Consider the following 27,899-nt stretch of genomic DNA (forward strand, 5'->3'; position numbering starts at 1 on the left):
TACCCCCTCTACAATGTAAATATTTCTACTCTTTTAATACAAAGTCACCGCTTTCATTTAAAAAAAGAGCAAATTATGTGAAATATGATTTTGAAATCATAGAATGAGAGTAAGGAAGGGGGAAACAAGAGGAAAGTAAGGTGGGTGGAGATTCAAGAGAATTATGGGCAAGGTGATTTTGGAAGATAGGACCAATATCCTCTTGCCAAGTGGGCTATAGTGGATAGCAAGGAGTGAGTATGAATGAGTAGAAACAGAGAATGAAGAGGGGATATCCTTCAAGGGTGCCCATCCTCCAAGATTTGCATGTTCTCTCTCTCTCTCTCTCTCTCTCTCTATATATATATATATATATATATATATATATATATATATGAGATAAAAAGTGGTGAAAAATTTAGCCACTATGGTTGTTTAAGCCTTCTTATATAGCCTTTTAGGCTTACTATTTTACCTCCCTCCCCCCCCTCTCTCATCATTTGATCAACTTACATGGACTTTGTGTCGTGGTTCTTGCTACATTAGGTCCATATATTTGCACCTCCCTACCCAACTAATGCATGGTCATGAGTGTGATCACTTTGATGATGAGGAAATGAATATTGGCAATGATGGAATTCTTGTTGATGAACAAAAGGGTGATATAGGGTCCCTTTTATCATTACTAGCATCAATAATGTCATTAATCTTTCTAGCGAAGGTTTAGTAAATATGCAACTTGAATCTGGAATAGGGATATTACACATTTTGACTTAGGTTGACACATATCTTAAACATTTGAATGCTAGGACCAACCAAGAAGAGGAACATCTACAACAACAAAGAAGACTAACAATTGGAGCTTCTCTTACAAAAACTCAAGATGACCTATTGAATGGGAAATACTTAAATAACTTGAAAAAGATCTACCTTCTATGCCTAACTTTAGCCATTCCTCAAGTAGTCTCACATAAACTCTCTTCCTTTTTAAAGCCCGTAGTTCTTTGCTAGTCAAGAGTGATGAAGCCAATTGTGACTTGTTTGGCCTAGGAAGGGGGGGCACATGGGGGGTTGTGCCACTTTGCTAACACTAATGTGAACACCCACCCAAAGTTTCATTTTGTCTCTTCTCCCCATAGGAGTAGCATGCAAAATCTTCCTTCTATCCTTCCATAGCTTGGCAAATCTCTATGCCTATCATGTGGAAAGACTCTCCATGTTGTTTTCTATCAAGAGATTGATGGTGGACTCTCTTCAAAGGGCATATGGAAAAATTATTGGTAACCTAGTATTGAATGGCCTCTTGACACAATATCTCACTCCTGGAGCCCATGGCCAAATGGGAAAGAAGGAAAAGTATCTACCACCTAGGAGGAGGACAATGATGGGGATCTATAGCTGGACCTAGCAATCTGGGAAGCTTTGGAGACTAGCTAGCATGAGGTAGTGGAGGAGCTCCCATAAATCACATGGAGAGAATTTAAGAAACTCTAGGGCCTCACAACCATGCAACTCTTGGATATTAGTCATGCCCTTTAGAATGAGGCCAACATTCACCTTTGTAAGGACAATAAGAAAACCAACTCAGCACCATATCCAACTTGACCCAAGAAGGTAGCAACCAAAGTGCAGATCTTTCGGTAGAAAATTTCCCATTCCACTTTCTACTTTGGAATTAAAGTACAATAGTTCCTATCAAAACAAGGCTTTTCCATGGAGCATAGCCTCCCATTTACTTTCTAAGATAGGTTTAAAAGAATTGGGAACCTTTAGGCTCTAAACTATAAATAATGCAATGTCTTTCAAGCAACTATTTTCTCTTCCTATTCAAAATTGAGTAAATGGCTCTAACTCTCATGAGTTATGGGCAATGCCTCCCTCTCTTTATTCAAATGGACTCCTAAATTTAACCCAATTGGGCCTAAAGCTACATGTATTCTAGTTGGGGTGGAGTCCCCTAATCTTCCCCTGAGTTTGTATCCCATCATCAAAATGCTTGTAACCCCCACAGAAAATCTCTTAGGACAAAGGTCTTACATAGGTATTAACCCTCAATGCACCCTTAAATTCTTTTTTAGGTAAACATTCACAAAAAATTAATTGAGTCCCTCTCTCTAAGCTCAAATTTAGACAATAATGTTATTAAGGATTAGCTTGTTTTGTATAAGAATATTCCTAATGTCCATTTTAAATACTAAAAGGGAATTTCATGAGAAATTTCCTAGAATTGAAATCTTAAGAATTGGCCCTACCAAAGCAAGACAACCCCCCTCCTAAGGCTAAAAAACCCTAGGACAATGGGTTCCAAATACTAAATAGAAAGGGAAATAACGAAAAATAGGGTCAATCAATAAATAAGTGAAATAATAAAGGTAATAATGCTTATAGACATATATCCCTATTGATGGAACTAATGGAATATTTTAATAAAACACATAGAAATATATCCCTATTGATGGATATATAGTTCAATCGATAGAACAAATTGATGATTTTAATGAAACACATTTTAAGGGGGAAACTACCAAAAGTAAGGAGGACAATCCCTCAGAGTTTGACAATGGTGAGGTGATTGTGGAAGAAAATAAACTTCAAAACAAAGAGGGGAATAGGAGAAAATTTGAAAACCTAAATTTAGACCTCAATGAGCAGACAAGAGATAGAATTGTCATTTGATAAGGAAGAGGAGCTTCCTTAAGGAAAAAATATTCAATTTAGTCCTCTCCCCACAAATAGCTTAATAAAAGAAACTAATAACTCCAAAAACTCTAAGATGAGGTACTCTAAGGTAGGGAAAAATAAGAGAAACCCCCTTTAGACAAGGTAAGGATTCACAAAAAGGATAAAGCAAAAAAAAAAAGTTTTAAATAAGTAGCTTAGGACAATCTCATATAACACAAAAGGGCTAACTAACCCTAAAAAGGCAATGACAATAATGGAATGGCTTAAAATAGATTACAATAAGGGAATGGCTTAAAATAGATGCCATTTCCCTTGATGTCATATTCCTACAAGAGATAAATACAAGTTATGATCAATTATTAAAGAATCTACACATCATATCAAGGAATCATGACTAGCATTGTTCCAAGCATAACAATAGAAGCACGGGGGATTCACTATTAGTAATAAGGAGATGTCACCTGCATGCAAGAAATATATGAAAATACCCCTTATCTACCCCCTATTTATGGGACCTTACCTTATAAAATGTACCTTCCTTCCCTTAAATAACCCCCCTCCCTTACACTCACGTGGTACCGTATGGTAAACCCTAGTGGACCCCCCAGGAATAGAAGATGCGGGTTGTATTGGCATGTCTCATAGATTTAAATATCAAGTCCAAAGAATAATAGAGGATAGAGATAAAAATTGGGATGTTGTCTAATTTAAATGTATTGAAGAATATGTTGCAATTTCTCTGTATGCACCTAATAATCCCTCGGAAAAGGGGGGAAGTTTGGGACTCACTATATGTGAGTTATTGGCCCATAATACTTGTTGGGGATTTCAAATTCATTGAGTCCCCAAAGGATAGGTCCTTAGAGAAAGGTTTGTGTGTGTAACTTAAATAAAAAAGGATTGTTGAACACTAAATCTTTTCATGGATTGGTAGATGCAAGTGATGATTTGGGCACCTCTTGGTCCAATAATTAAGTTAAATCTAATATGAGGAAAGCAAGGCTACATGGATTTTATGTGTCTATAGCCCTAATTATTCTCAAGTAGTTAAAATGGTTTGATTCACACTGACCCCAATTTATTTAGTAATAGAAATGCAAGAGAAGGAATCAAAAACATTTGGAGGCATTCAAGTACCCAATGCATTGTGTCCTAACTTAAATAAGGGCAATTGAGAAAACCCAAGCATTCCTAAGGGAAGCTAACAATGCAAGTTTAAACAAGCCAAGAAGATAGAGGGAATAATATTATCTTTGCCCAACCCTAGAAGTTAGGATTGACACAAGGGAACCACATCTCCAACCTAAGCTTTCTTAGCAAACTTCAAATAGTAGAAGAGGTTGAGGCCACTAGTAGACAACTAGTCACTAGACAATGGTGGGTAGGAAGAGCTAACAAGCCTTCCAAAGATTTGTTTAATATAATTAAAAAGGAGAAAGAAAGAGATGAAGCTCCACTTCTCATAGAAGAACATGGAGCTTAAGCTAAAGACAATGCTAAGAATCTAGTCATAGCTAAAGCTTGCTAAAGAGACATAGCTCCACTTCTCATCAAAGAATATGGAACCTAAGCTAAAGACAATGCTAAGAATCTAGTCATAGCTAAATATATTTTTGGTAAAATTTTTAGCTCCCCTAGAGAAAGTAAGATAGAGGATATAAACACAAAGACAAAAATAACTAGAGATAGAGAACATCATAGGTACCCTTGCCAACTAAGGAAAGAGCAATGGGCTTGATGGGTTTCCCAATGAGTTCTTCAAAGAGTTCAAAGAATTCCATTCTCATCACACATTTGCTAAGAGTATGGTAGTGATCCCATAGGTTTGGTGATCAAACACACATTGTAAATGAGGGGGGTGTTGAGTTGATCCACAAGAGGGAGGAGAAGGGACTCCTACCACATTGGAGACCTATCGCATGCTTAACATAGGTATATAAAGTCTATACTAAAACTCTAGTAAGAAGAATTTTCCCACATTTGGATATTTGACTAAGAAAAGAGTAAAAGGGTTTCATTAAAGGAAGATGCATACTGGACTCCATAATTGCTTTATGGGAAGGCATAGAGTATGTAGAAAATTTCAACCAAGATTTTATGTTCTTTAAAATTGACTTTGATAAAGCCTATGATAGGCTGGAATGGGATTTTATTCTTTAATCCCTTCAAGGTATGGGTGTGGTTTGGAAGCTCATCAAATATTCCACTACCTTATTTGATAATGCCTTTATGAGGATAGCCATTAATGGTGAAATGACTAACTCCTTTCCATGAACAAGGTCAATCAAACAAGGTTGGTCTCTTGCCATTCTATTTGCAATTTCATGCCTTGGGGTTTGATGATACAAGCAGAGATTGAGAAGAGAAACATCAAAGGAATTAAATTTCCTAATAATAAGCACATGTTGCATCATCAGTTTGCTTTGCGAATGACACCAACAAAACTGCGAATAATGATCGTGTCTCAACGGCTCCTCAATGGTTGCCTTTTAAAATTGCATGCAAATATTTTGCAAAGCATCTGTCCATCATTAATTGGACCAAAATAGGGATTAAATCCCTCGTATAGTTTCTAGTAAAGGGAGAAGCCCGAGTGAGAGCATGAGCAAGCAAAAGCACCAAAGGTGTGAGCCATGGGGCAGATGGAGTAAGAGAGCAAGAGAACAAGAGAGACAGAGACTCAAAATGTAGGAACTCTAATAGTCATACAACCTGCAATGTATAGGTATACAGGTACTATCACTGTAGTGAATACGCAAGCACTTAGGCACATGTGCCTTTACCCCCAACAATCTCCCACTTAAGAGTAAATGTGCCCCTATTGTGCAAAGGAATCAAGAAAAAAAAAGGTGATAAAAAACAAATGAACATAAAGTACAATAGGATGAGGAAAGAGGTCATCTCATCAAACGCCCATCAGCTCCCTAAGGAGATGGCAAAGCACTCTAGTGAGAGGCTTTTAGTGAGCAGATCTGCAGGATTTTGATCAATTGAGATCTTGACAAGCTCAATGGACTTGTCCTCAATAACCTCTCTAATAAAGTGGTAATGCACCTCAATATGCTTTGTCTTCGCGTAAAAGACCAGATTCTTGGCCAACTAAATAGCACTCATAGAATTCAAATGCAATGTAGGGATCACATCAGTAACACCAAGGTTTGCAACTAGATTACCTAAGCAAAGAGCCTCCTTGCAAGCCTCAATGGTTATGACATACTCTACCTCTATTGTAGATAGGGATATGCACTTCTATACCATGGATATCCAAGAAACAACACCTCCAACAAATATGAAGGCATAGCCAAAGGTGGACTTCCTATTGTTTGCATGTTATGCATAATCAGAGTCAATGTACCCCACGACTTTGTATCCTGGACACCATTACATATATTCATATCAATAGTGTCTTTAAGGTATCACATGATACCCTTCACAGTATTCCAAAGCCTCTTGCCAAGTGTAGCCATATAGCGTGCCACAATTCCCACTATAAATGTTATGTCAAGACAAGTGGCTATTATGGTATACATCAAACTACCCATTGCAAATGCATAAGGGATCTTGGCCATATCTGCCTTCTACTCATTAGATTGCAAACAATCAACCTAACTAACCTTCACATGAGAAGATAAAGGACAACGAATAGTCTTAACACTCTATATATGAAATCACTCAAGGATATTTTGGATGTACTCCTTTGTGACAAGTAAAGGAGCCCCTTAGAGTGATCACATGATGCACATCCCGAGAATATGCAAGGCCTATCCCATATCCTTCATCTCAAAGCTCTTCTTGAGCTGACTTTTTAAGGCATCTATCTCATCACATGAGCGCTCCTAGCAATCAACATATCATCCACATAGAGTACCAAAATCATAAGGCTACCACCATCATGCGCCTTCTTTATGTATAAACATGGATCCATATCATTGTGGGTATATCCCTATGACTGCATGAAAGTATCGGACTTGTGGTACCATTCCCTAGGTGCTTGCTTAAGGCCATAAAAGCTCTTTCTCAACTTATATACTAGGTGTTCCCTAGTTTTGTCCTCAAAGCCCTTAGGCTATTGCATATAAATCTCATCATGTAAGTCCCCATGTAAGGAAGCCGTCATGATATCCATTTGATAGAAGTCTAGATCTAGTTGCACAACCAAGGCCAAAACTAAGTGTAAGATAGTCATATTGACTACAAGAGAGAAGACTTTATCAAAGTCAATGCCATACTTTTGTTTAAAGCCCTTAGTAATCAATCTGGCCTTATAAGATAGCTTTAGGCATCCAAGGATACTCTACAACTTGTACATCCACTTGCATGGCAAAGCATGCTTTCCACTAGGCAAAGGAACTAAGTCCTATGTATGATTTTTTTTTTGCATTGAGTCATTGTTGAGATATCGAGCTCCACTCGTGATATGCCAGGGTGACCATTGTGCATTTATGTCACCGACGATACGCAAGCCAAGAAAATGCAGCTCAAGCAAGAGTTGCACAATGTGCAAAGAGAAAGTATGAGCATCAATGACTACCACATGAAGGTGAAGAAGATTACAGATGCACTTGCTTCCATTGGGTCGCCAGTGGAAGATGATGATTTAGTCTCAGTGACCTTGAATGGTCTAGGAAAGGATTATGCACAGTTCCGAACATCCATTTCCGTCCGTGAAAGATTTCCTAATTTTGAGAAGTTGATTGCTCTTGTAATTTCTGAGGAGCAGAGAAATGGTGGTGCATCTTCTTCAGGAGGAACTTCAAAAGAAGCTATCTTCTACTCAAATGCTGGAAGAGGTAGAGGCAGAGGTAGAGGAGGCCGATATGGAGGCCGTGGTAGAAATCAAAATATGCAGCAAACTCAAGAAAACCAGTCCTATGGAGGAGGACGTGGTAACTCTAGAGACAGGGAGAGCCAAAGAGGTCGTGGTGGATGGCAAAGAGGCCAAAATGCAAACAGTAATGTTGAATGCTACTACTGTGGTAAAATGGGTCATATGGCTAAAGACTGCTATAAAAAGCAGAATGACATCATGAATGGAAAACTGCAACAAGGGAATTATGCATCTTCTAGTAGACAGGGTGATGACAGAAATGAGCATTTGTTTATGGTGCAGCACATGAACAATTCTGTGACAAGTGCAGAAGAAAGCAATGATGTATGGTATGTTGACTCAGGTGCATCAAACCACATGACAGGTCATGCAGAATGGATGGAGGATGCAAGGAAAATGGAAAAACCAGGATTTGTGGAGACTGGTGATGATACTGCACATCCTATTGTGCAGATTGGAAAAATCCCTTTGTCTATGCAGGATGGGAAAAGGAAATACCTGTCCGATCCCGAATATCACCAAGAATCTGGTTTCTGTTGGTCAAATGGTTGAGCAGGGCTTGCAGGTCAGATTTAATCCTCATGGATGCTTTGTTGAGGATATGAAAAATAAAGGTCGCTTGATAGCAAAAGGAAAGAAGAAGGGCAGAATGTTTACGTTGGATGCAGACATGTCTGAATTGAGTGCAGCAATGTTTGCACATGGGACCGGTGTAGTTGCAGATATTGATATCTGGCATAAACGCATTGGTCATGTTAATGTACAGCGACTTAAATCAATGCAGGCCCAAAATATTGTTGCAGGATTGCCTAAATTCAAGGTTGCAGAAATGCATAAGGTATGTGAAGCCTGTCAATTTGGAAAACAGGCAAGGAAACCATTTCCTAGACATGTTCAAGAGAGTAAGAAGCCATTGGAATTAATCCACTCTGATGTGTGGACTACTAAAGCTGCATCTCTTGGAGGCTGTCATTATTTTGTCACTTTTATTGATGACTATAACAGAAAAGTTTGGGTGTATTTTATGAAAAAGAAAAGTGAAGTTTTTGGGCATTTCAAAACTCTTAAAGCTATGGCTGAAAAAGAAACAGGTCTGCAAATAAAATGCCTAAGGTCAGATGGAGGGGGAGAGTACCTCTCAAATGAGTTTGCAAGGTTCCTGCAGGAGTATGGCATAAAGCAGCAATATTCATGCAGTCATACCCCACAACAAAATGGAATTGCAGAAAGGAAAAACAGGCATATTGGAGAGGTATCTCGTGCCATGCTCAATGAAAAAGACCTGCCTTTTTATTGGGCTGAAGCAGTTGCTACAGCAGTCTACATAATGAACAGGACTCCCACTGCAGCAATGCATGGGATGACTCTAGAGGAGAGGTATACTGGTAGGAAACCAGATATTTCTCATTTGAAAATTTTTGGTTGCATTTCCTATGTACATGTGCCAGATGAGTTGAGATCCAAGTTGGATCCAAAAACTGAGAAGTGCATCTTTATTGGTTACTCTCTGCAGCAAAAAGGGTATAGATGCTATAACCCTTCTACTCGTAAGTTTACAGTGAGCAGAGATGTTGTTTTTGATGAGATGAGTAGCTGGTATAAACCAGTAAATGTGATTGATGATGTAGATGCACAAAATAGTAATGCTGCATAGAATTCACAGCAGCAGTCACAAAATATTAGTGGACCTGGAGCGTCCTCTAGCAGTGGTTCACATTCTTCGCCATGGACAGGCAGATTGAGATCAGGAGAATCTTCTCAAAGCAATGTAGATAGTGGTATGCAGGTATCACGAAAAGGAAAAGAGAAGGTTGATCAGCCCATGTTTGATGTGAATGCAGGTCACTCTTATGTGGATGGTGAATCCAGTGGCTCAGAACAAAGCATTGATGATGAGTTGGGTATTCCTTCTATTGTTACACCTGGAGTAAGGAAGACCAGGGATGTTTTGAGAGCACCTGGGAGTGAACCTATTTTGCGCAGGTCTACGAGAGCTAGGTATCCTGTGGATAGGCTGAAATATGATGGATTTACAACCATTCACTATGCATATATGGTCAAAGTGATACAAGAACCAAAACCCACTTCTTTTGAGCAAGCCATGGGAAAAGAAAAATGGGAGAAAGCCATGGATGAAGAAATGGATGCCTTGGAAGCAAATGCTACATGGGAATTGGTACCTTTGCCTAAAGGTAAGAATGCAATTGGCTGTAAGTGGGTTTATAAGGTGAAGCACAATGCAGATGGTTCTGTGAACAGATACAAGGCAAGATTAGTAGTCAAGGGGTATGCACAAACATATGGCATTGACTATGAAGAAACATTCAGTCCGGTTGCAAGGATGGCAACCGTAAGAGCAGTCATTGCTATGGCTGCATTTAAAGGGATGGTCTTTACATCAGATGGATGTAAAGAATGCCTTCTTGCATGGTGATTTGCAAGAAGAGGTCTATATGGAGCAGCCACCAGGTTATGTGCATTCTGTTCATCCTGAGTTTGTTTGCAGGTTGAAGAAAGCCTTGTATGGCTTGAAGCAAGCACTTAGAGCATGGTCTGACAAGATAGGACAGTATCTTGTCACTATTGGCTTTCAGATTTCCAAGGCAGATTTCTCACTTTATGTGAGAAAAACAAAGAAAGGTATTATGCTACTTGTCATTTATGTTGATGATTTGATTATGACAGGTGATAGTGATGAAGATATCCTTCATGTGAAAATGCTATTGAAGCAGAAGTTTGAAATGAAGGATTTGGGAGAGCTGCGTTATTTCTTGGGCATTGAGGTGATTAGATCACCAAGTGGGATACAGCTCTTGCAGAGGCAGTATGGATTGGACATGCTGTCCAAATATGGGATGACAGGCTGTAAGTCTATTTCAATTCCTTTGGAGCAGAATGTGAAGCTGAGCGCAGATGCAGGTGAGCTTCTGGAAGACCCTACTATGTACAGACGCATAGTAGGAAGCTTGATTTATATGACTATTACCAGGCCAGATTTGAGCTATGTTGTTGGATTGGTAAGTCAGTTTATGCAGGCTCCAAGGAAACCGCATTTGGATGCGGCTAGACGCATACTCAGGTATGTGAAGTCCACATTGCAATATGGACTATTTTATGAGACTGGGGTTCAGATACAGTTGCATAGATACACTGATGCTGATTGGGCTGGTAGTATTTCTGATAGACGATCTACCAGTGGATATGTGTTCTCTTTTGGGAGTGCTGCAGTCACTTGGAGCAGCAAGAAACAGCCTACAGTTGCCTTGTCGAGCACAGAGGCTGAGTACAGGGGTGCAGCAATGGCTGCATGTGAGGTATCTTGGTTGCATAAGCTACTTTATGATATGCATCAGCCTACAGATGGGCCAGTTGTCATTTATTGTGACAACATGAGTAGTATACACTTGGCAAATAACCCAGTCTATCATGCTAGAACAAAGCACATTGAGGTGCATTATCACTATGTGCGGGAGAGGGTTTTACTAGGTCTTATTGATCTAGTTTATGTCAGCACAGAGGATCAGGTAGCTGACATATTCACGAAGGCATTGGGCGCAGAGAAGCTGCGCAAGTTCAGAGACCTGCTTGGTGTGCAGGAATTGGGATTGAGCTCGAGGGGGAGTGTTGAGATATCGAGCTCCACTCGTGATATGCCAGGGTGACCGTTGTGCATTTATGTCACCGACGAGTCAGTTGCAGATGCGGTTGGTACACCGCCCATGAATAATAGCTACATGACAGTTATCCTTATCTACTCTAGTTCATGGCTCAGTTAGTATGCCACCTTAGTTAGTTGAGTTTGGTTTGAGACCCATATATAGGGTTCTTCTATTTCTTTGTATGAGAGTTCTTTTGGCTTACACAACTAAGAAGAGGAAAACTGTTTTCAACCTCCACCTTTGTGTGTATTCCCCCATTGTGCAAGCAAGAAGGCTACAAGTGAGACTCCTTCCTTCTCTCCCACAATCTTGACAGTCATACTATGATTGCATGGCCCTCTCCCAAGAGTGAGTATCACCTCCATGCATGGCCTCATCATAACCAAGAGACTCACTAGTATCTATCACCATAGCATAATCCATAGAGGGCACAAACTACTCAAGTTGATATCTATCTCTAGTAGACCATCTCAAAAAAAGTTTATGGGACTCGTATATCATGTTTAACATCATGGTCCTGGGCTACTGGAGCATCAACCATTACAAGTTGTTTAGCGAGCTGTACAATAATAAGAGGCTCCTCCTAAAATATCACCATGCGTACCTCAACAACATGCTCATGCTACTTATGTATTTTCTTCTCACGAAAACATCATGGATATAGATGCCATTCTAAGTCTACATATCCCATAAGCAAAAAAGCCTCACAAACAAAGACGTGCAAATGTGCATATGATGGAGGTTTTTTAGATCATACCTCCTCTATAACTTGATAGTCAAGGTAAGCATACTACAAACTCGCTCTTGAATTGTCCTATTCATGTGCTTAACCATACCATTCTGGGATCGAGGATACACGATAATCAATTGACACTTAATATCCCTCTTATCACAAAACTACTCAAAGGATTTAGATAAAAACTTGCATGCATTGTCAGATCACAGGATTTCAGTCTATACCCAAATTAGTTCTCAAAAGAAGTAAGCCAATGTTGAAATGTCAAGACTTTAGACTTTTGCTTTATGGGATATGCCCAAACCTTATGTGAGCAATCATCAATGAAAGTAAAAAAAATACTTCATGCCACCTAATGACTTGGAAGGCATAGATCCGTAAACATCAAAATGAACAAGAGCAAGAAGCTAGCTTGTTGGCAACCTTCTAAAGCTAGCATGAAACAAGTAGAAGGATTGGATGGGAACTTTTAATGAAGTGGAGATGGGGACAAATTTAAAATCTCAAAGGTTTCATAGGCTATCTACACTAAGCCCAAAAAAATGGGAGGACTTGGTCTACATAACACCAAAGTCTTGGCAAATAAGCTTGTAGCAAAGTGGGTGGCTACAAGCTTAAAGAGAGAGAAAGAGAATTAGATCACCCACCTCTATTATGCAACTAAACCATTCCAAATTCATGGCTATCCTAAATGGAAGAATTTGGAACCCTAATAGTTAACATCATCATCTCAATAAAGATTAAAGAGCCAAGGACTGTTTAGCCCTAACAAAAGGACTACAAGAGGGATGGTTTAAATACTAGAAGTTGCTAATTCCATCACCACACACAAATCTCACCCTACCTTGGTGCTCAATAGACTAAATGTGGTTCAACTTCTTTGATCTCGTAAAAAGAGCTAAACAAAGCTTACAAGCTTTTTATGAAAGGAATTAGGTGAGGAAACATTTGGGATATGAACACCAAATCTTAGCTAACTTGATGAGCAACTCAAAGACTATTTGAAGAATATAAACTTCAGTTTCTCAATCACAAAAGAGAGTTATGGACGCCTCACATCTCATTTGCAAATCAACTTCATTAGCCCTTTCATCATAGGGGTGTCTATCTTTTAGGGGATAAACCTATCCTCCCTCTCCCAGATCTACAAGAAGGCAATGCAACACTATGTTACAATCTAAATTAAAGGTGGCACATCAATGGGAGGCTTGACTAATGGAACTATAGATTTGACAGTTTGTGGAATCAAGCAATTCAACCTAAAATGCCGTGCCTAACATGGCTTATCAACCTCTATGGACCAAGGAGAGAGCACCAAGGGTTGGGATTGGCAATGGAGTATGTCTAAGATGCAAGAGCTAGGTAGAATCTATGCCCCACCTTTTCTTGAACTCTCCCCAAGATACTAATATCTTTTGTTTGATGCAGGCTTGCTAATGACCTATCACCCTAGCATATTGATAGCATCATGAGCAAATGAATTCAAAAGCATCCAATAAGGAAGGTAGGACTCCAACATTGTTGCCATCCTTGTGGAAATCAAGAAGAAAATCAATTAGAATGACAAGAGTCCCCATAAAAATCCCATTTTTAGTGCACATAAGCTATTGCTCTTTTTACTGACAGTTGCAAGGAGTGACTCTACCACCCTAAAGCCATAAAAAACTTACCCCAAATAGCTATACATGTAGTTTACATGTTAACATAACTTTAAGACTTTCTTTAGAAAAAGGAAGTCAAATAAAAAAGCTCTAAGTTTTTCTATTTGAGTTGAGGATGAGTATACATTTCCTCCACAAAATTAAAAATGTATACTTCAACCAAACAATAAGAAATTCAATGGCACGCCTTAAATGTGCCTCTATTAATATTTAATGGCAACCTTGAAATGTGGCTCTAGAGTCTATAGGCCCCTCTACAAGCCCCGCCAGGATTAAAGTTTGTAGGGTAAAGGTGCCAATAAAGTAGCGCCTTCCAAAAGAAAAACACATCCCACCCCAATTGAGTGAATTTTTTACAAGAAAGATGTGGCTTTTTTAGCCACTTAATAATATAATATGATTTTTTAAAAATTACAAATGAGCTTACTTAAGTCAAACAATTGAGCCATGTAATTTTTTTTAATTTTAGATTTTATAAAACCCTAAAGTAATGCATCCTCGAGTGTCACTCTATTGGCCCCTTGCTGTCAATAATTTGACCATTAAAAAATATTTATGTAATTTACTTTTAAAAAATTATAAAAAATTTGTTAAATAACAATCTATTGACCCCTTTACCCTAAATGGAATTTTCTAGGCAACAACATAACAGAGAAAGAGACAGGACGGAGGGCTCAGGAGGCTATATTTGGGGAACTGAACCCGCCTGCCAAAGGATGGCTCTGAGCTCAGGAATCGCGTCGTGTTATGAGAAGCGGAGATACTTCTTTCTTTCTTTCGTGGAAACAGACAATTTGCATTAAAACAAAATATTAACAATTTTACGTTACCTTATCTCGTTTTGTAAAATATATTTCAAAGGTAGTTTGCAATAAAGAGAATTTTCTAATAGGAAACGTGAATTTTATATTAATGGAAAAGTCAAAAAGAGATAATATTCGGGTTACTATACTCTCGGAGCACACGCTTGGAAGCTGGGGAAAGGGCGGAGAGTCGGACGGAGGGGGAGGCTGTGGGACACGTGCGTGAAAACAGCGACTGTGCGGACCGCGGTGGGGCGGGGCGAAAGGGACCCAGAACCAGTTTCCTCTCTTCAGACGCGGTCTCTGACGAGCTATGTAGGCCTCTTCTGAATCCTGATGGAACTGATCACTGATGATAATGATGAAGAGAGAGAAAGAGACTGAGAGCATTTCTCTGTTCCACACACTACCTACAGAGAAGCCAGCAAGAGCCACACACTGGATTGATGTTAACGCTTAACCTCCGGAGAGGCAGGACATAGAAAGAAGAAGAAACACCAGACACATTCGCAGAGAAGGAGACACCCACAAAACAAAAGAAGAAGAAGAGTAGCAGGAGGTGAAGCAAACATTCACTACCGCAATGGGGAATTGCCTCACGTCCCCCTCCATAGCTTCTCCCTCTTGCTCTCCCTCTTCATCTTCCTCTCTTTCATCATCATCATCATCATCATCATCGTCTTCTTGCTGTTCAGATATTGCCCATCATATTGCCCATCCCTCTCCCCCCTCCCAGAGACCCAGAGCCCCCCCCTTCCGCATCCTCCCCCCATCCCCCTTCATCCTGCCCTTCCCCACCCCCTGTGACCTCCTCTCCCTCTACCGCCTCGGCCCCGAGATTGGCCGCGGCCAATTCGGCATCATCCGCCGCTGCACCGAGAAGTCCTCCGGCCTCGAATTTGCCTGCAAATCCATCCCCAAGCTCCGCCTGTTCTCGCAGAAAGAGGTCGCTGACGTCGTGGCCGAAGTGCAGACGATGCGATTGCTCTCGGGACATCCCAACATCATCCAATTTCACGAGGTTGTGGAAGACAAGAAATATGTCCACATCATCATGGAGCTCTGCAAGGGAGGGGAGCTGTTTGCGAGGCTGGAGCAGAAAGGCTGCTTTGGTGAGGGAGAGGCTGCTGATGTGATGAAGAGATTGATGGAGACTGTGCTGTACTGCCATGGCAAGGGAGTGATACACAGGGACTTGAAGCCGGAGAACATTCTGCTATTGGAAAATGGTGCTTATTCCTCTTCTGCCATCAAGCTGGCAGATTTTGGCCAAGCTTTGCGTTTCAGACCAGGTATGGATGTCAGGCCTTACCTCTCTCTGCACCTGTATGAATGAACTTGATCAAGCTGTGTATTTGTGAGACCTTTTGGTCCACAAACTGACAATGGACGATTCTTTCCTGATCATTATCTCATTAAGGCCTGACAAAGAAGGGCCTTGAGCATCATGATGCACTTTATCTTAGGCATTAAGAACAAGCTTCTCATTCTTATTCTTTTGGGCTTTGCCCAATGGCATCTATAATGCTCAAATATGCTCAACTGTTGAAAACTACGTCACTCATGTATGTTGCCCACCAGTACTGAAACCAGACCTTGGCCTGGACTAGTCAGCACGGTAGGTATAGGTGAATGTACAGTTGGGAACAGAGTTGCAGGGCAACTGAATGCAAACCTGGTGCTTAGATGCGGCGTGGCAGCAGGATTTTTGAAAGATAAAACAGTTGTCTTCCTATTTCTCCAATGTAGGTCTCTTTTTTTCTTGCATCGAGGTGGTGCTTGGCTATTGGACTTCTTGTTTTGTATTGAGATGGTGCTTGGCAATAGTAGGTCTCTTTTAGTCTTGCATTGAGATGGTCCTTGGCAACAGTCTTTTTGTCTTGCATTGACACGGTGGAGAGCAATACTGATGTTTGAAGGCCCCATCAAAAGAGAACCACAGTTTTCTTGGCAATAGTGTTTTGTAGTGCTCTTTTTTGTAAAAGTTCTGTTGGGAATATTTTGTACTTGTCATCTGTCAACTAAAGTTTTGCCTCCCATTCACAGGGCAGAAGTTCTCAGGCATGGCTGGGAGTGCCTATTACATAGCTCCTGAGGTGCTACAGGAAGGTCAACAGTACGGTGAGGAAGTCGATGTGTGGAGTGCAGGTGTCATTCTGTATATTCTACTAAGTGGGGTGCCTCCCTTTTGGGCTGAAACAGATGAGGGCATTTTTAAAGCTATCAAGGAGGGGAAGCCAGACATGGTCTCAAAGCCATGGAACGAGGTCTCCTCTTCTGCAAAGGATCTCATCGCCAGTATGCTCTGCGCAGACGTGAAGGCCAGGATTACGCCAAGCAAAGTATTAGGTGCGAGGCACATTTCTGTTTTAAAAGCATTGTTTTGTGAGGATGTAAGCTATGTTCTCATACAGTCTTTTATTTTACATGTTGGTGCATCCCCACTGATTTGTTGTGTGTCCAAATCTTTGCTTGCAGAGCACCCTTGGATTCTCCAGCACACATCATTTGCCACCACAAATGTGCCAGAGGGAGAGACAATGGCACACCATCAGTACCAAAACACACTGGCTGCTTCAATAGTAACTGAAAGTATAGCTGTTGATCTTTCAGATTTTGCCTTTGCACTATCATCTACGGTGCCATCTTCCAATGGCCTGTCAGCCCTGGCCTCCTCTGCTGTGACGTCACCTAGTCCTGATCCTGATAAAGGCTCAGTGCCATGTCCAGATTCTGTTTCTATGCCGCATATTCGACCGCAAAATCCATCCTCCAAAGACTCTTCAAGTAGAGTGCCTCCTGTTTCTCATAGTTCTACTTTGAGAGAAATTCACAGAAATGGTGTAAGCAAGCTCAACTTTGATGATCTGTTGAAGTCTTTGATTTCTAAGCTAGAGAACAAGATCCTGTCTTTGTTCCCAGCCATGACAAAGATCAAGCTACAAGACGGGTGGTGCTGCTCATGCACTCTCTTGACAAGCACTGCCTCAGAGCAGACTCTATTGATAGAATTGGGAGAGGAGAGGTACCTGATAGCCCATGACAGGACAAGGAAACGCATTGGGTGGAAGTCGCTTACTCAAACCAACTCTTCATCGGGCACAGCACTAGCTCCTTCAGTCGCCATCGCTGGAGCAGTCTCCTAAAGGACAGCAGAAAAAGCCAAGCAGTTCTATACACATATGGGAGCTGTTCTCATGAGGGGTTTTTTGGGTTTCAAAAGGTTTTTTCAAAAAACCCAAAACCCCCCAAGGTCACATGGGGGTTTCTAGTTTTCTAGAAAAACCACCCCTTCCCATTGAGAAACCCCCCACAAAGGGTTTCCTCCTTTCCCATTTTTAGGAGAAGGCTTAAAGGCCCACCTCCACCATCCCAAATTTGGGGAAAAGAAATATATTTTAATATTCTCTTTGGAGCGGGGGGTTTTTAAAAACTCCCTACGTGTCCTCAATCCGCATTTGGAAATGAGAAAAACTGTCTCGTATTGGTAACCCACGTGTGAACAGCTCCATGGATGGTCTATACGACCCTTGTGAGAGGATTGGGGATCTTGGGTCCTCCACATTCTTAAGGGGTGTTTCCAATATGAAAGATTAGCTACCTGAGATGAAAGAAGGCTCCAAGTCCTTTTGTGACCTTTTTAGTTATTGCAAAGGAATTGACTACACAGTAATCAACACGATATTGCCACCCAATAAGAGCGATGTTGCTTGACTCAACCTTTTGTTCAATTGTAGTATGATTGTCCAAGGCATACTTGATTCAAACATGAAATTCTTGGACATAAATGTTAAATGGCCCATATTTGCAAATGAAAGTGTGTTGAAGAACTTTGGCCTCTACTAACTATGTTAGAGCGATCATTGCCTCTCTAGGAAGCTGTTTGATTACATGGGTCTCATCATTCTTGAGTACTTTATGGGGGATGGTTGTTTTTACTTCTTCCTTGACTGATGACCCCCTTTTTCAAAGCAATGTAGTCGGATGTGCATGTAGCATATCACAACTTTCTTCAATCCTCCACTTGCATCATTATTGAGAGAGGATTGAAGGACATTTGGAAAATTCTAGTTAGAAATATCATGTAATCAAATGTTGACTCACTTCACCCTTTGATTACTACATGGTGTATCCTACACAACCTTTTGATCGATATCTTTGATGAGACAACATAGCTAGATGAAATCCACATTGAACTAAATGATTCCCTTATATAGACAATCCATTTATCAATGTTAGAGTTAATAATGATGGATGTGTTGATATGTGTAAGAATCCGTGATAATATTGTGGAGTGCATTTCTATATGAGATCTATGAAAGAAGAATGTCCCATGAACATATGGGAGGACAAACATTGTTTGAGAAGATGAATGGATATGGCTATCACAATCCACCTCTTTGTCTTGTGAATCTACATCTATATACATCTCGGAGAGACAAAGGGGGTTGTTTAGAAGCATTGCACTATGTTAGGCCTAAATGGAGGAGGATTTGACATGCGAATGATATATAAGGATACATTTTTATTTCTCTTGATACCCCGGGCAGCATTATTATCAACAAATGAACTTGGTCATGATCTCAAAAGAACTAGACATTGTATTATAAACAAATGAACTTGGTCATGATCTCAAAAGAACTAGACATTGTATACATTTTTCTTTCTCTTGACACCTCGGGCAGCATTATTATAAACAAATGAACTTGGTCATGATCTCAAAAGAACTAGACATTGTATGCATTTGCAAGAATGCTTAAAGCATGTACAAAATGGCTATAACAAGTTTTCTTATCCATACAATAGGTATTGAAGGTCTAGGATTTCTAAAGGCACTATTCATCACCATTAGAAAGACACAAGTAACTATAGGCAAGCATAAAAGTAATCAAAACCAAGGTGCATGAAGCCTAATTTAGTGATAAATTTTAATCATGGTATGCAAAAACTAAAGGATGGATCGTATACATAGGCATTTCCTAATTTTAGGTACATGAGAGGTATTCAACTTCTAGCATTAATAATCAATACATATTTATTTAGGATAGAATATATTAGGAGACGTCTATACATAGAAATGAAACAAAAGGATAAACCCTAAATGTTGGTGTTTTTTGGATCTAAACACGAGACATTCACAATTTGTACGATCAAATAACTCACATCTAATCAATGTTTAGTATATGTTAGCATAGAAGATGTTGTATATGGCTATAAGGAGATAATACATATCTAATTTGCAAGTAGTTAAAATATATTAGTATAATATATATTCAACTTGTCACATATGTAGGGAAAGATGGAAATTGAAAATGTTGAGGATTGAAAGGAAGTATTTAGACCTTTCGTTGCAACTCCGCTACAATATCCAACATATCCAACATGTGAATGTGGCAAAAAAGTGTAGGATTTTTGCTTACTAACAGAACGCAATAGTACTACATGAAGTATTATTTTGTACATGTTTATTGTATCTAGAGAATGGTCCAAAGGAGCCCATGAAGATATGAAAGATGTTGTAAGCTTCAATTATGTACCTACAACCTAATGTGTGTGAGAAAATGGTATAAAGGTTAATAAGCTAAATATTCAAGGAATGAAGTTATTAGAGTAAAGAAGTTAATAAAATAAGTATACCAATGCACTATGTTAAGCCACAACTTGCAAGTGATCAACTGATTATAAATAAGTACCAATGTTAAACTGTTGTTAATGAAATACTAAATCCTCAACCCTAAAACCAATTTTCTTTCAGGGTTTCATGATGGTTATAGGTCTACAGGTCTAAGAAGAAGGAGGTAGCACCATTGTATCTTGCTGGCTCCATATCCTGTCATAGGCCTTTGTGGGGCACTTAAGACTTGATGTGAGCCTTCCCTAGCAACCATTAAAGCCTTCTACCACCTTGATTCAACACCAAGACATGATTGGCAAGTCCATACAATCAGCACTAGTATGCATCTAACCTATAGGCCCTTGGACAACACAACGAAGCATGAACTTAGCCTAATCTACCTCTTTGGCATCACATAATCATTTAGACATTATGTTTGGCATCATTTGTGCTTGCCTTGAGCTTTGGGGCACCACATTTTGAGCTTCTTCTTGCTATCATCAACAATAGACTTGCTGTTATAGGTCTGTGACAGACATCCTCTCATTACTTGAAGCTCATATCGACCTTCATTGATGCCCGTATGAGATACTTTGATGCCCATATGCTTGGTGGATGTCATGCTATTGTTTTGCCATGATTTTTGCCTAATCTTTGGGCTGAAAAATCACAGTTTTCAACACAATGAATCACTACTATACACAAGTGGGCTGAAGCTCATTTTCTTATGTTTGGATATGCCTATTAGATTTCGGTTATGTCTTGGATGTATACATTGATGTAATGACTCTCGGGGATTGACATAGAGCTTGGATTTGCTCTTAGATCATTGGTTGATCTTGAGCTCGCTTTTCATAGCATTTGGATCTCAATATTTCATGTACTTATGGCATGTAATTTACTCTGACGAGTCTTGACATGCTTGTACATGCTAGTTACATTGTTTGGAGTTGGATGCTTTTGGAGCCTTGCTAGCATGTATAAGCCACTTATACATGCTAGTTACATTGTTTGGAGTTGGATGCTTTTGGAGCCTTGCCTTGGCTTGACATTTGATCGTTTGGGGCTTATCTTGGTGATTCATTGGCTTGTTAGAGTTTTCCTTTGGATGTACTTGATGTCTACGTATGGAATATATGGATGCTACATGGCCTACATGCTCCAGATGTCTCATTGATGCTTGATCTTGGACACTTGTCACTGGTGCATTCTTACATGCTTTGTTCGAGCTTTCTTGCTTGACATTTATGGCTTTTGTGCTAGTGGGAGCATCTTGACATGATTGATAGACATAGAGTAGGTGGGTCTATGCTACTTAAGCATTCAAATACTTGAGGCTGGGATCTTCACTTGGATGTTGCATGGTTGATATGCTGCAGTCCTCACAGATGTACTTGGGCTGATTTGGGCTTTGCACTCCTTGAGCACACACCTATTTGTGTCAGGTCTTGCTAGGGTTGTGTACACTTTGCCTTGTTACACAGGGGGTGTGCCGGCTTCTTGAAGGATTCATTTGACATGCTTGGGTGTTTTCTCGATGTCTGTATGATTGTCACATGTTGATTTATGCCTGCTTGATGCTGGTTATGCTTTGATAGTTAGTGGTTGACTTGGTGCATTCATTTTGCCTACAATTTGCTCTCATTGTACCTGGCCATAATTTATTATAGCAAGTAGTTATGCATGGACTGTGATGTATTTTTCATGCTAAATCATCCTGATTTTATGTCCTTTTGATGGTATTTGGTGGGTAGTATCATTAGCTACTATCAGTTCGTGGTCATTTTGTCTTGGTTTTTGGGTGGTATTTTGGCTGTTTACAGCAGAAAACTACAAGCCATTTTGAACTGTTTGCATTGTTTTGGACTGCAATATGGTATCTTCTTCCATTGACAGTGTTATCTCCAACATCACTAAGCTTGATGGTACGTATTATGCCTATTGGAAGAGCCAAATTCGGCAAGTATTGGTGCAGAAATCGCAGATAAGGCCACTAAGGTTGAGTGGAGAGCAGCCTGAAACTATGACTAATGACGAATGGATGGAGCTTGATGACTTATGCAAGTCCACCCTCATCTTGTCTCTCACTGAACATGTGCATTACAATGTGGTTGAGGGAGTATATAGTGCTTGGTAGCTTTGGGATAAGATCAAGAACCTCTATGACAAGAAAAGTCCAGCAAGTTAGATGTATTGGCTGGAGCAACTTATGGACCTACGCATGAAGGAGAATGTGACGATATCTGCTCATTTGAGCCAGTTCCATGCTATTCTCAAGACTTGACTTCATAGGGCATTACTTTCAATGATGAGGTTACTCCATTGTTTTTTCTTGGAACTATGAGTGAGTCATGGATGTATTTCGCATTGCCTTATGTGCTTGTGCTACTACTTTAAACTTGCTTGATGTAGAGAGTGCTCTTTTGCAAGAAGAGATCAACCGTAAGAACTTGGATGCTGTGGGAGCTTTCACTCAACCTCCAAGACCCACGGACTGCTTATTTTTTCAAGCGTTCCAAGCGAGCTCTAATGGCTATCTCTCACCTAGCCAATGCACCGTCGATCCTACGAGTGTTGTGAGCTTACCTTGATGCCGGATCGAGTACCCTCCTCTCTCTTGCACTCCGGTAGCTCCACGATTCTTGATGCTAGCTCAAGAATCCTCAAGCCTCCTCCATCTCCAAGCTCCATCCTCCATAGCCGCGCGCGCAAGAGAAGAAAAGAGAAGAGAAGAGAAGAAGAGAAGAGGAGATGGTGAAGAGCTTCACCCTCTTGATCCCTCACTCTCACACGCACTCACTCCCTCACACTCTCACACTCCCTCTCTCAAGAGCACACACAAACAAGAAGGAGAGAAGAAGAGAGGAAGAAGAAGACTCTTTTTGCCACACACCAAAGAATGAGCCTCTCATTCTCTTTTTTCAACTTTACATACAAAGCCCTAAATTCTTTTTGGGCGGTCATTCCTCTTTTACATGGCCGGCTGTAGCCTAGGCCCTTTTTCCCATTTCCCACCATTCTAATTTATCCTATTCCCAACTAATGCCTACACTTTGCACATGACCGAGCCTGGCACTCTTTTACACAGATTCGAGGGTGCTTCCACATTTTAATGGTGTACCTTTTTCCTCTTTCCTTGCCTTGGCCCGACACTGAAGCTTCTTGCGGGTCGTGTCCGATCATTTGAATTTTTCAGCGATTGGTTGCCGGTTAAGGCGCCTTTTTCTGTTTTTATCTTTTTCTGCTTTTATCCTGCGCCTTTTTGCTATTTTCTCTTCTTTCCATTTTCCACTCCTTTGTGTTGTGGAACCATGGTCGAAAATACGATAACATTACCCCCTTCCTAGCCAAGTGCCAGTCCCATGGCACTGCGGAGGGATATAGTGGCAAGTTAAGTCAGCTGTTAGGCGGAACAGGTAGGTGGGTGGTTAGGGATGATGACCAGGAGAGATACAGGCGTGCTTTGGGCTCGATGGAGATACTCAGCGTCTATCACATGGTTGTGGCACTGGTTATGTAGCCGGTCGTCTTTTGAGTATGAGAAACGCTTGAAGCAATAAGCAATCCCTTAGGATGATGGTATTGGAGGGATTTATTCGGGAGAAACCCCTCGAACGCTGTTTGGTTTGAAAACTCGTGGCTTTGATTGAAGATCCTTGTCTTTGATTTGAAGGTCTTCAGTTCTGAGTTGAAGGTCTTCAGGCTGGTGGAATCAATAAGCGATCCGTAGATCTTGAGGTGTTGGGCATGGATCATTGGACGATGAGGTTCCAAGATCTATGCCAATGGCAGCTCTACCTTGACTTGATTCAATCAGGGTGGCCATCAGCAGGCAGGTGTCCGAATGTCGGTACAGGAAAAGAAGTGTTGATCATTAAGGGAAGCCGTGGGCAACCCTCCTCCGCGGGTAGCCATGTCTTGAAGTGCGAACATAACCTGCAAGAAAAGTTGTGTACTCCCTAAGGGGTGTGTCTGTCTTGCTATGTAGTGTGTGGTGCGCGTGGCAGTGGAACTGGGAGATGGGTCTGACCTTGGGCAAGCCCTTGGTAACGTCCCACACTTGAGGACCCAGTTCGTGCTTTGTTGGTGGTGTAGTCCAAGTCTTAGGGTGACAGGTCTGAAAGTCCTGCCCTTGATGTGCCCTAAGTGTGAAGTGGGGGGGGGCTAGGGAAGATCCTAGGTGCGGTGATTGTGGTGCGTCTTTCTTTCTTTTTCTTTTTCTCTTTCTTTTCTTTTCTTTTCTTTTCTCTTTTTTTAAAAAATAAATATAATAGCATGAGGAGGCGTATACATGGAGGCAAGCGGTACAAGGGCATGACAGGAGTCTACTCCTCGTCATCTGAATGGCAGGTAGGGGATGGCGGAGGGCGGGGGGACCTTGTTAAGGAACTTTTGACTCAACAAGTAGCCTTTGATGTGGAGGCGGGTTTTGAGGGTGGTGGTAGAAAGGAAAGGGTGGTTGCACTGGGTGAATTTGCTATCATTCATGTCTTCGAGTAGTGCAACACAGAAAGATGGCAAAAGAGAAGCACGCATCATGAGGCGAGTCATGGTGTTGCTGTCTATGGCGTTGGGGTCAAAATAGAGGGGTGGGAGGTGGCGTTCTTGGGGTGCGGGCTCTTGGTGGACTAGGATCCTAATTAGCCTAAGATAATTACAAGTGGTGATGAATGCAGGGTCGGTACAAGAGGTGAACTCGCTAAGAAATCTATCTATAGAGCTGTACAAATCGGGGAGGGTGAAGAGAAGGGCGTCCCTATGGGAGGTGCTATTGGTATTATAGATAATGGGAAAATCGAACCTGCCGTGGATGGACGAATTGAAGCCTACCCCTACCCTTCGAGGATACGGCATAAAAGTAGGGTCGTTTCTCTCCGAAAGGAGGGTGTTGAAAAATGCCATCCACGCGTCCACGTTGACGTCAAAAATGTGTCTCCTCCAGGTGGGTTGGCAATTATAGCCTTCCACTGATCTAGGCAGCTGGAGAACCTTATCTTGCCAAAATTCGTGGTCCTCGGCTCCCCAAGCAGTTGGATGAGCCTCACGCTCCGCTAACCACTTGGCTTTGAGCCTTGCCCCCATAGCAATGACGTCCTCTATCAGTTGAATGGGCAGCACCCTATTCAAGGCAGTGGGGAACTCAAAGCGCAAGTCGAAGGGGTCACAGTTATACTCCTGCTGTTCCCAGATAATCAATTCGGCATGAAATTCAACAGGGGGATCTTGGGTGCACGGTAGGAGAGGGGCAGGCTGTCTTGGAACGGGTCTGGTATTCAACTTTCTTCTTGCCTTCTCCACCATCTCTTTCCTACGGTTGGTTTGGGCCGCTCTTCTCTCGGCAGATGTATCAAGGGGCTGCACTTCCGCTTGTTGTGGCTGAGGGGGTGGGGGGACGTATTCCTCCTCCTAAGGTCCCAGATCAAACTCCGGTTCACCCCCTTCTGCTTGCTCGTCTTCTTGTGCTTTTGCCTCTGTGAAACCGAGGTCATCTATTTCCTGCGCCGTCAGGCCTACCTGTGCAAGATATCTCCTCTGCTCCTCTAGGCTTTGCGGCGGGCCTTCTAGCTGCAGCGGCACGTGCAGGCCTGCTGTGAGAGCTCTGCGTGCAATGGTTAGTTTCCTTTGCAGCTGATCATTGGCTTCATCTCCTTCTGGTCTGGTGGAGTGGAGCAGCGTATTGAGAAAGGTGTGCTGCTGGGCTATCATGGAGAGTTGGGCCGCCTGTGCCTGATTCTCAGCCACAACACCCTGTCTCCTTCGGCCTTGGCTAGCCGGCATGCTAAGTCCCGTACTCTCTGCTCATTGTGATCGGACCATTCTTTTGCTCTTCTTTCCATATCTTCTAGGCTCTCCCCCTGATGGAGGGTCATTGCCATGAGCTGTTGCTGCTGCTGGGCCTCGAGCTCACCATGCAGGCGGGACTGCTCGTGGCGTTCATCTGTGATCTGCGCATTGAGCTGGTCCAGCTTCACCTGCATCCTTCACACCTGTTCTGCCCTTAACTGGTCCAGCTCTGCAGCCTCCTGTCTGATCTTGTCAAGCTGGCTTTGTGCTTCCAGGTTGACTGCAGATAGCTGATCATTTTTGCACCGAAGGTGGGCATTCGTTTCCCTCTCCCCGTTGAGACGCTCCATCAAGATTTTTCTCCTTCCCTCCCAGGCAGCGTCACGTTCCTTCAGGGCTTTTAATTCTTCCGCCTTCTTAGTGCTGGCTTCCTCCCTGAGCACAGCGATTTTCCTTTGATATTCTGTTATCTACTTTGTTCTCTCCAGCTGAAGGGCGGCTTGTGATTCCCATTCCGTTGCCAGCTCCTCCACGGCTATCCTCCTTTCTTCCCTGGCCCTTTGCAATTGCAAGAGTAGTTCCTTAACATACTCGTCGTATTGGCCTGCTGGAGGTGGGGGTGGGGCATGGTCGTAGTGGTGGCGACATCTTCTATTTTTTTCCTTTTCAGTTCCGGCCTTGGCTCCAGTTTAGCCGTGGCTGCCCTTTTGGCTCCTGAAGTTTGGGTGGTCATGGCCGCTTCCCCTGCCAGCTCCCGTTCCACCAAAAATTGTAGCCAAGTGACCACATTGCTCTCGTTGACTTTTGGGGTGGGCCCTTGGGTGGCGGTGGCAAGGGTTGTCGTCATGATAGGAGTGGCTGGCATGGACGGTATGAGGAGGGGGGAAGTTGGCCTGATCGGGTCCTTTCCTTTTCCTTCTGCAGGGGGAAAGGGTGCGATTTCTGGCACACTGGCACTGGGACTGGGTGCCTCAGGTTGGTGCGGACCCTCTGCTCCTTCCTCGTCTCTTCTGTGCTGCTCCTCGATGGAGCGACGGGTTGCTAGCTCCAATTCTTCCTCTTCCTTCCTTCTCAGCTCCTCCTCGGCCTTCTTTTTTCTTTCCTCCTCATTCTTCACCGACTCCCTTCGAGCCCTTTCCAGATCTTCCTTCTCTTTCTTCTTTCGCTCCTCCTCTCTTTTTCCATGCAGGGCTTTGGTTCATTGTTCCGCATGCCTTTGTGGTGTAGCCTGGGATTCTCCCTCTTCGTTGGCGTCCGTCTCCGTTTCATCAGACGACCTCTGCTGCTCTTCTATGTGAGGCGGGGATTGTGACGCTGACTCGCCACTTTCCTCGTCACCTCCCTCTTTGTCTTCTCCTGCTTGTCCCTGCCCTATCGCTTCTTGGATGATTGCCGTAAGGACACCTCCAAACCCTATGGTGGAGGCCTTGGAGGATGATGCCTTGCGGGTCGATCGGGATGACGGGGACTCTCCTGCCATGGCTCTTCCTCCTGTCGCCAGGGCCTTTGCCGAGGCCTCAATTGTCTTTCTCACAAACCCATTAAGGTTCACCTCATCCAGCGATTACGCCGCAATGTTGTCGAGCAGAGGTACATTGATTCGGGTCATAATGCTGTTGTACCTCTTGCTTGAGAACAGGGCGTGCACCATCTTCGCCTGCAGCTGAATTTCTTGGTTGGGGATGTCCGCCAGGCTAATTCCGTCATTGGTGTGAACCTTCACTTTATCCATCCCCAACATGGCGTAGATGTCTCTTTTTGGCTTCCTTTCCACCTTATTTGGCAGCCCTAGTGCCCTTTCCACCAACTCGGGGGTTAGCTCAATTTGCACCTGTCTGGTAGCTTCATTGTTACACAAAGTGACGGTGCCCCTGTTTCTGTTGAAGGTACGCAAGAAATCAGCGCACAGGGTGTAATCTACCCTCCGGCCCACTGCGTCCAGGTACTTCTGTAGGTGGCACTGCTCTATGATTTGGCATACCGCCGGTTCTTCAATGGCTACGTCTTCAAGGTTGAAGACGTGGCGGAACTTCAACTGGTTGAAAGCTCTTGTTTCCACCGTGAGGCCGTACTTTACTTGTTCCTCCTCTGAGAAGGGAAGCTTGCCTGCTTTGTCCTGGCTTGCCATGGTCGCCACCTGCACATTTAGCCAT

General features: G+C 42.2%; 1 protein-coding gene across 2 annotated transcripts; it reads left to right on the top strand.

The window, feature by feature from the left end:
- The first annotated feature begins 14,631 nt into the window (after positions 1-14,631).
- LOC148027939 (calcium-dependent protein kinase 14-like) lies at positions 14,632-18,192 on the top strand. 2 transcript variants are annotated; one of them, XM_087689631.1, is made up of 4 exons: positions 14,632-15,640; positions 16,395-16,469; positions 16,551-16,697; positions 16,827-18,192. In XM_087689631.1, exons 1-4 carry the CDS (start codon positions 14,932-14,934, stop codon positions 17,492-17,494), a joined length of 1,599 nt encoding a protein of 532 aa, XP_087545757.1. In that variant the 5' UTR covers positions 14,632-14,931; the 3' UTR covers positions 17,495-18,192. The 2 variants fall into 2 exon arrangements, with proteins under 2 accessions (XP_087545757.1, XP_087545756.1); XM_087689630.1 differs by having other exon boundaries at positions 14,634-15,640; positions 16,395-16,697; positions 16,827-18,191.
- Positions 18,193-27,899: the final 9,707 nt, after the last annotated feature.

This window comes from Lygodium microphyllum, chromosome 12 (genome assembly GCF_053477565.2).
Source record: "Lygodium microphyllum isolate KBCC chromosome 12, Lygodium_microphyllum_v1.1.10, whole genome shotgun sequence".
Classification (NCBI taxonomy): domain Eukaryota; kingdom Viridiplantae; phylum Streptophyta; class Polypodiopsida; order Schizaeales; family Lygodiaceae; genus Lygodium; species Lygodium microphyllum.

What these genes read in the sequence shown, in the direction of transcription:
- LOC148027939 (XM_087689630.1), top strand. Translation starts at nt 14,932, where the DNA reads ATGGGGAATTGCCTCACGTCCCCCTCCATAGCTTCTCCCTCTTGCTCT. An exon ending in AGCTTTGCGTTTCAGACCAG is followed by an intron (nt 15,641 to 16,394) that starts GTATGGATGTCA and finishes TCCCATTCACAG; the next exon opens with GGCAGAAGTTCTCAGGCATG. An exon ending in TACGCCAAGCAAAGTATTAG is followed by an intron (nt 16,698 to 16,826) that starts GTGCGAGGCACA and finishes CTTTGCTTGCAG; the next exon opens with AGCACCCTTGGATTCTCCAG.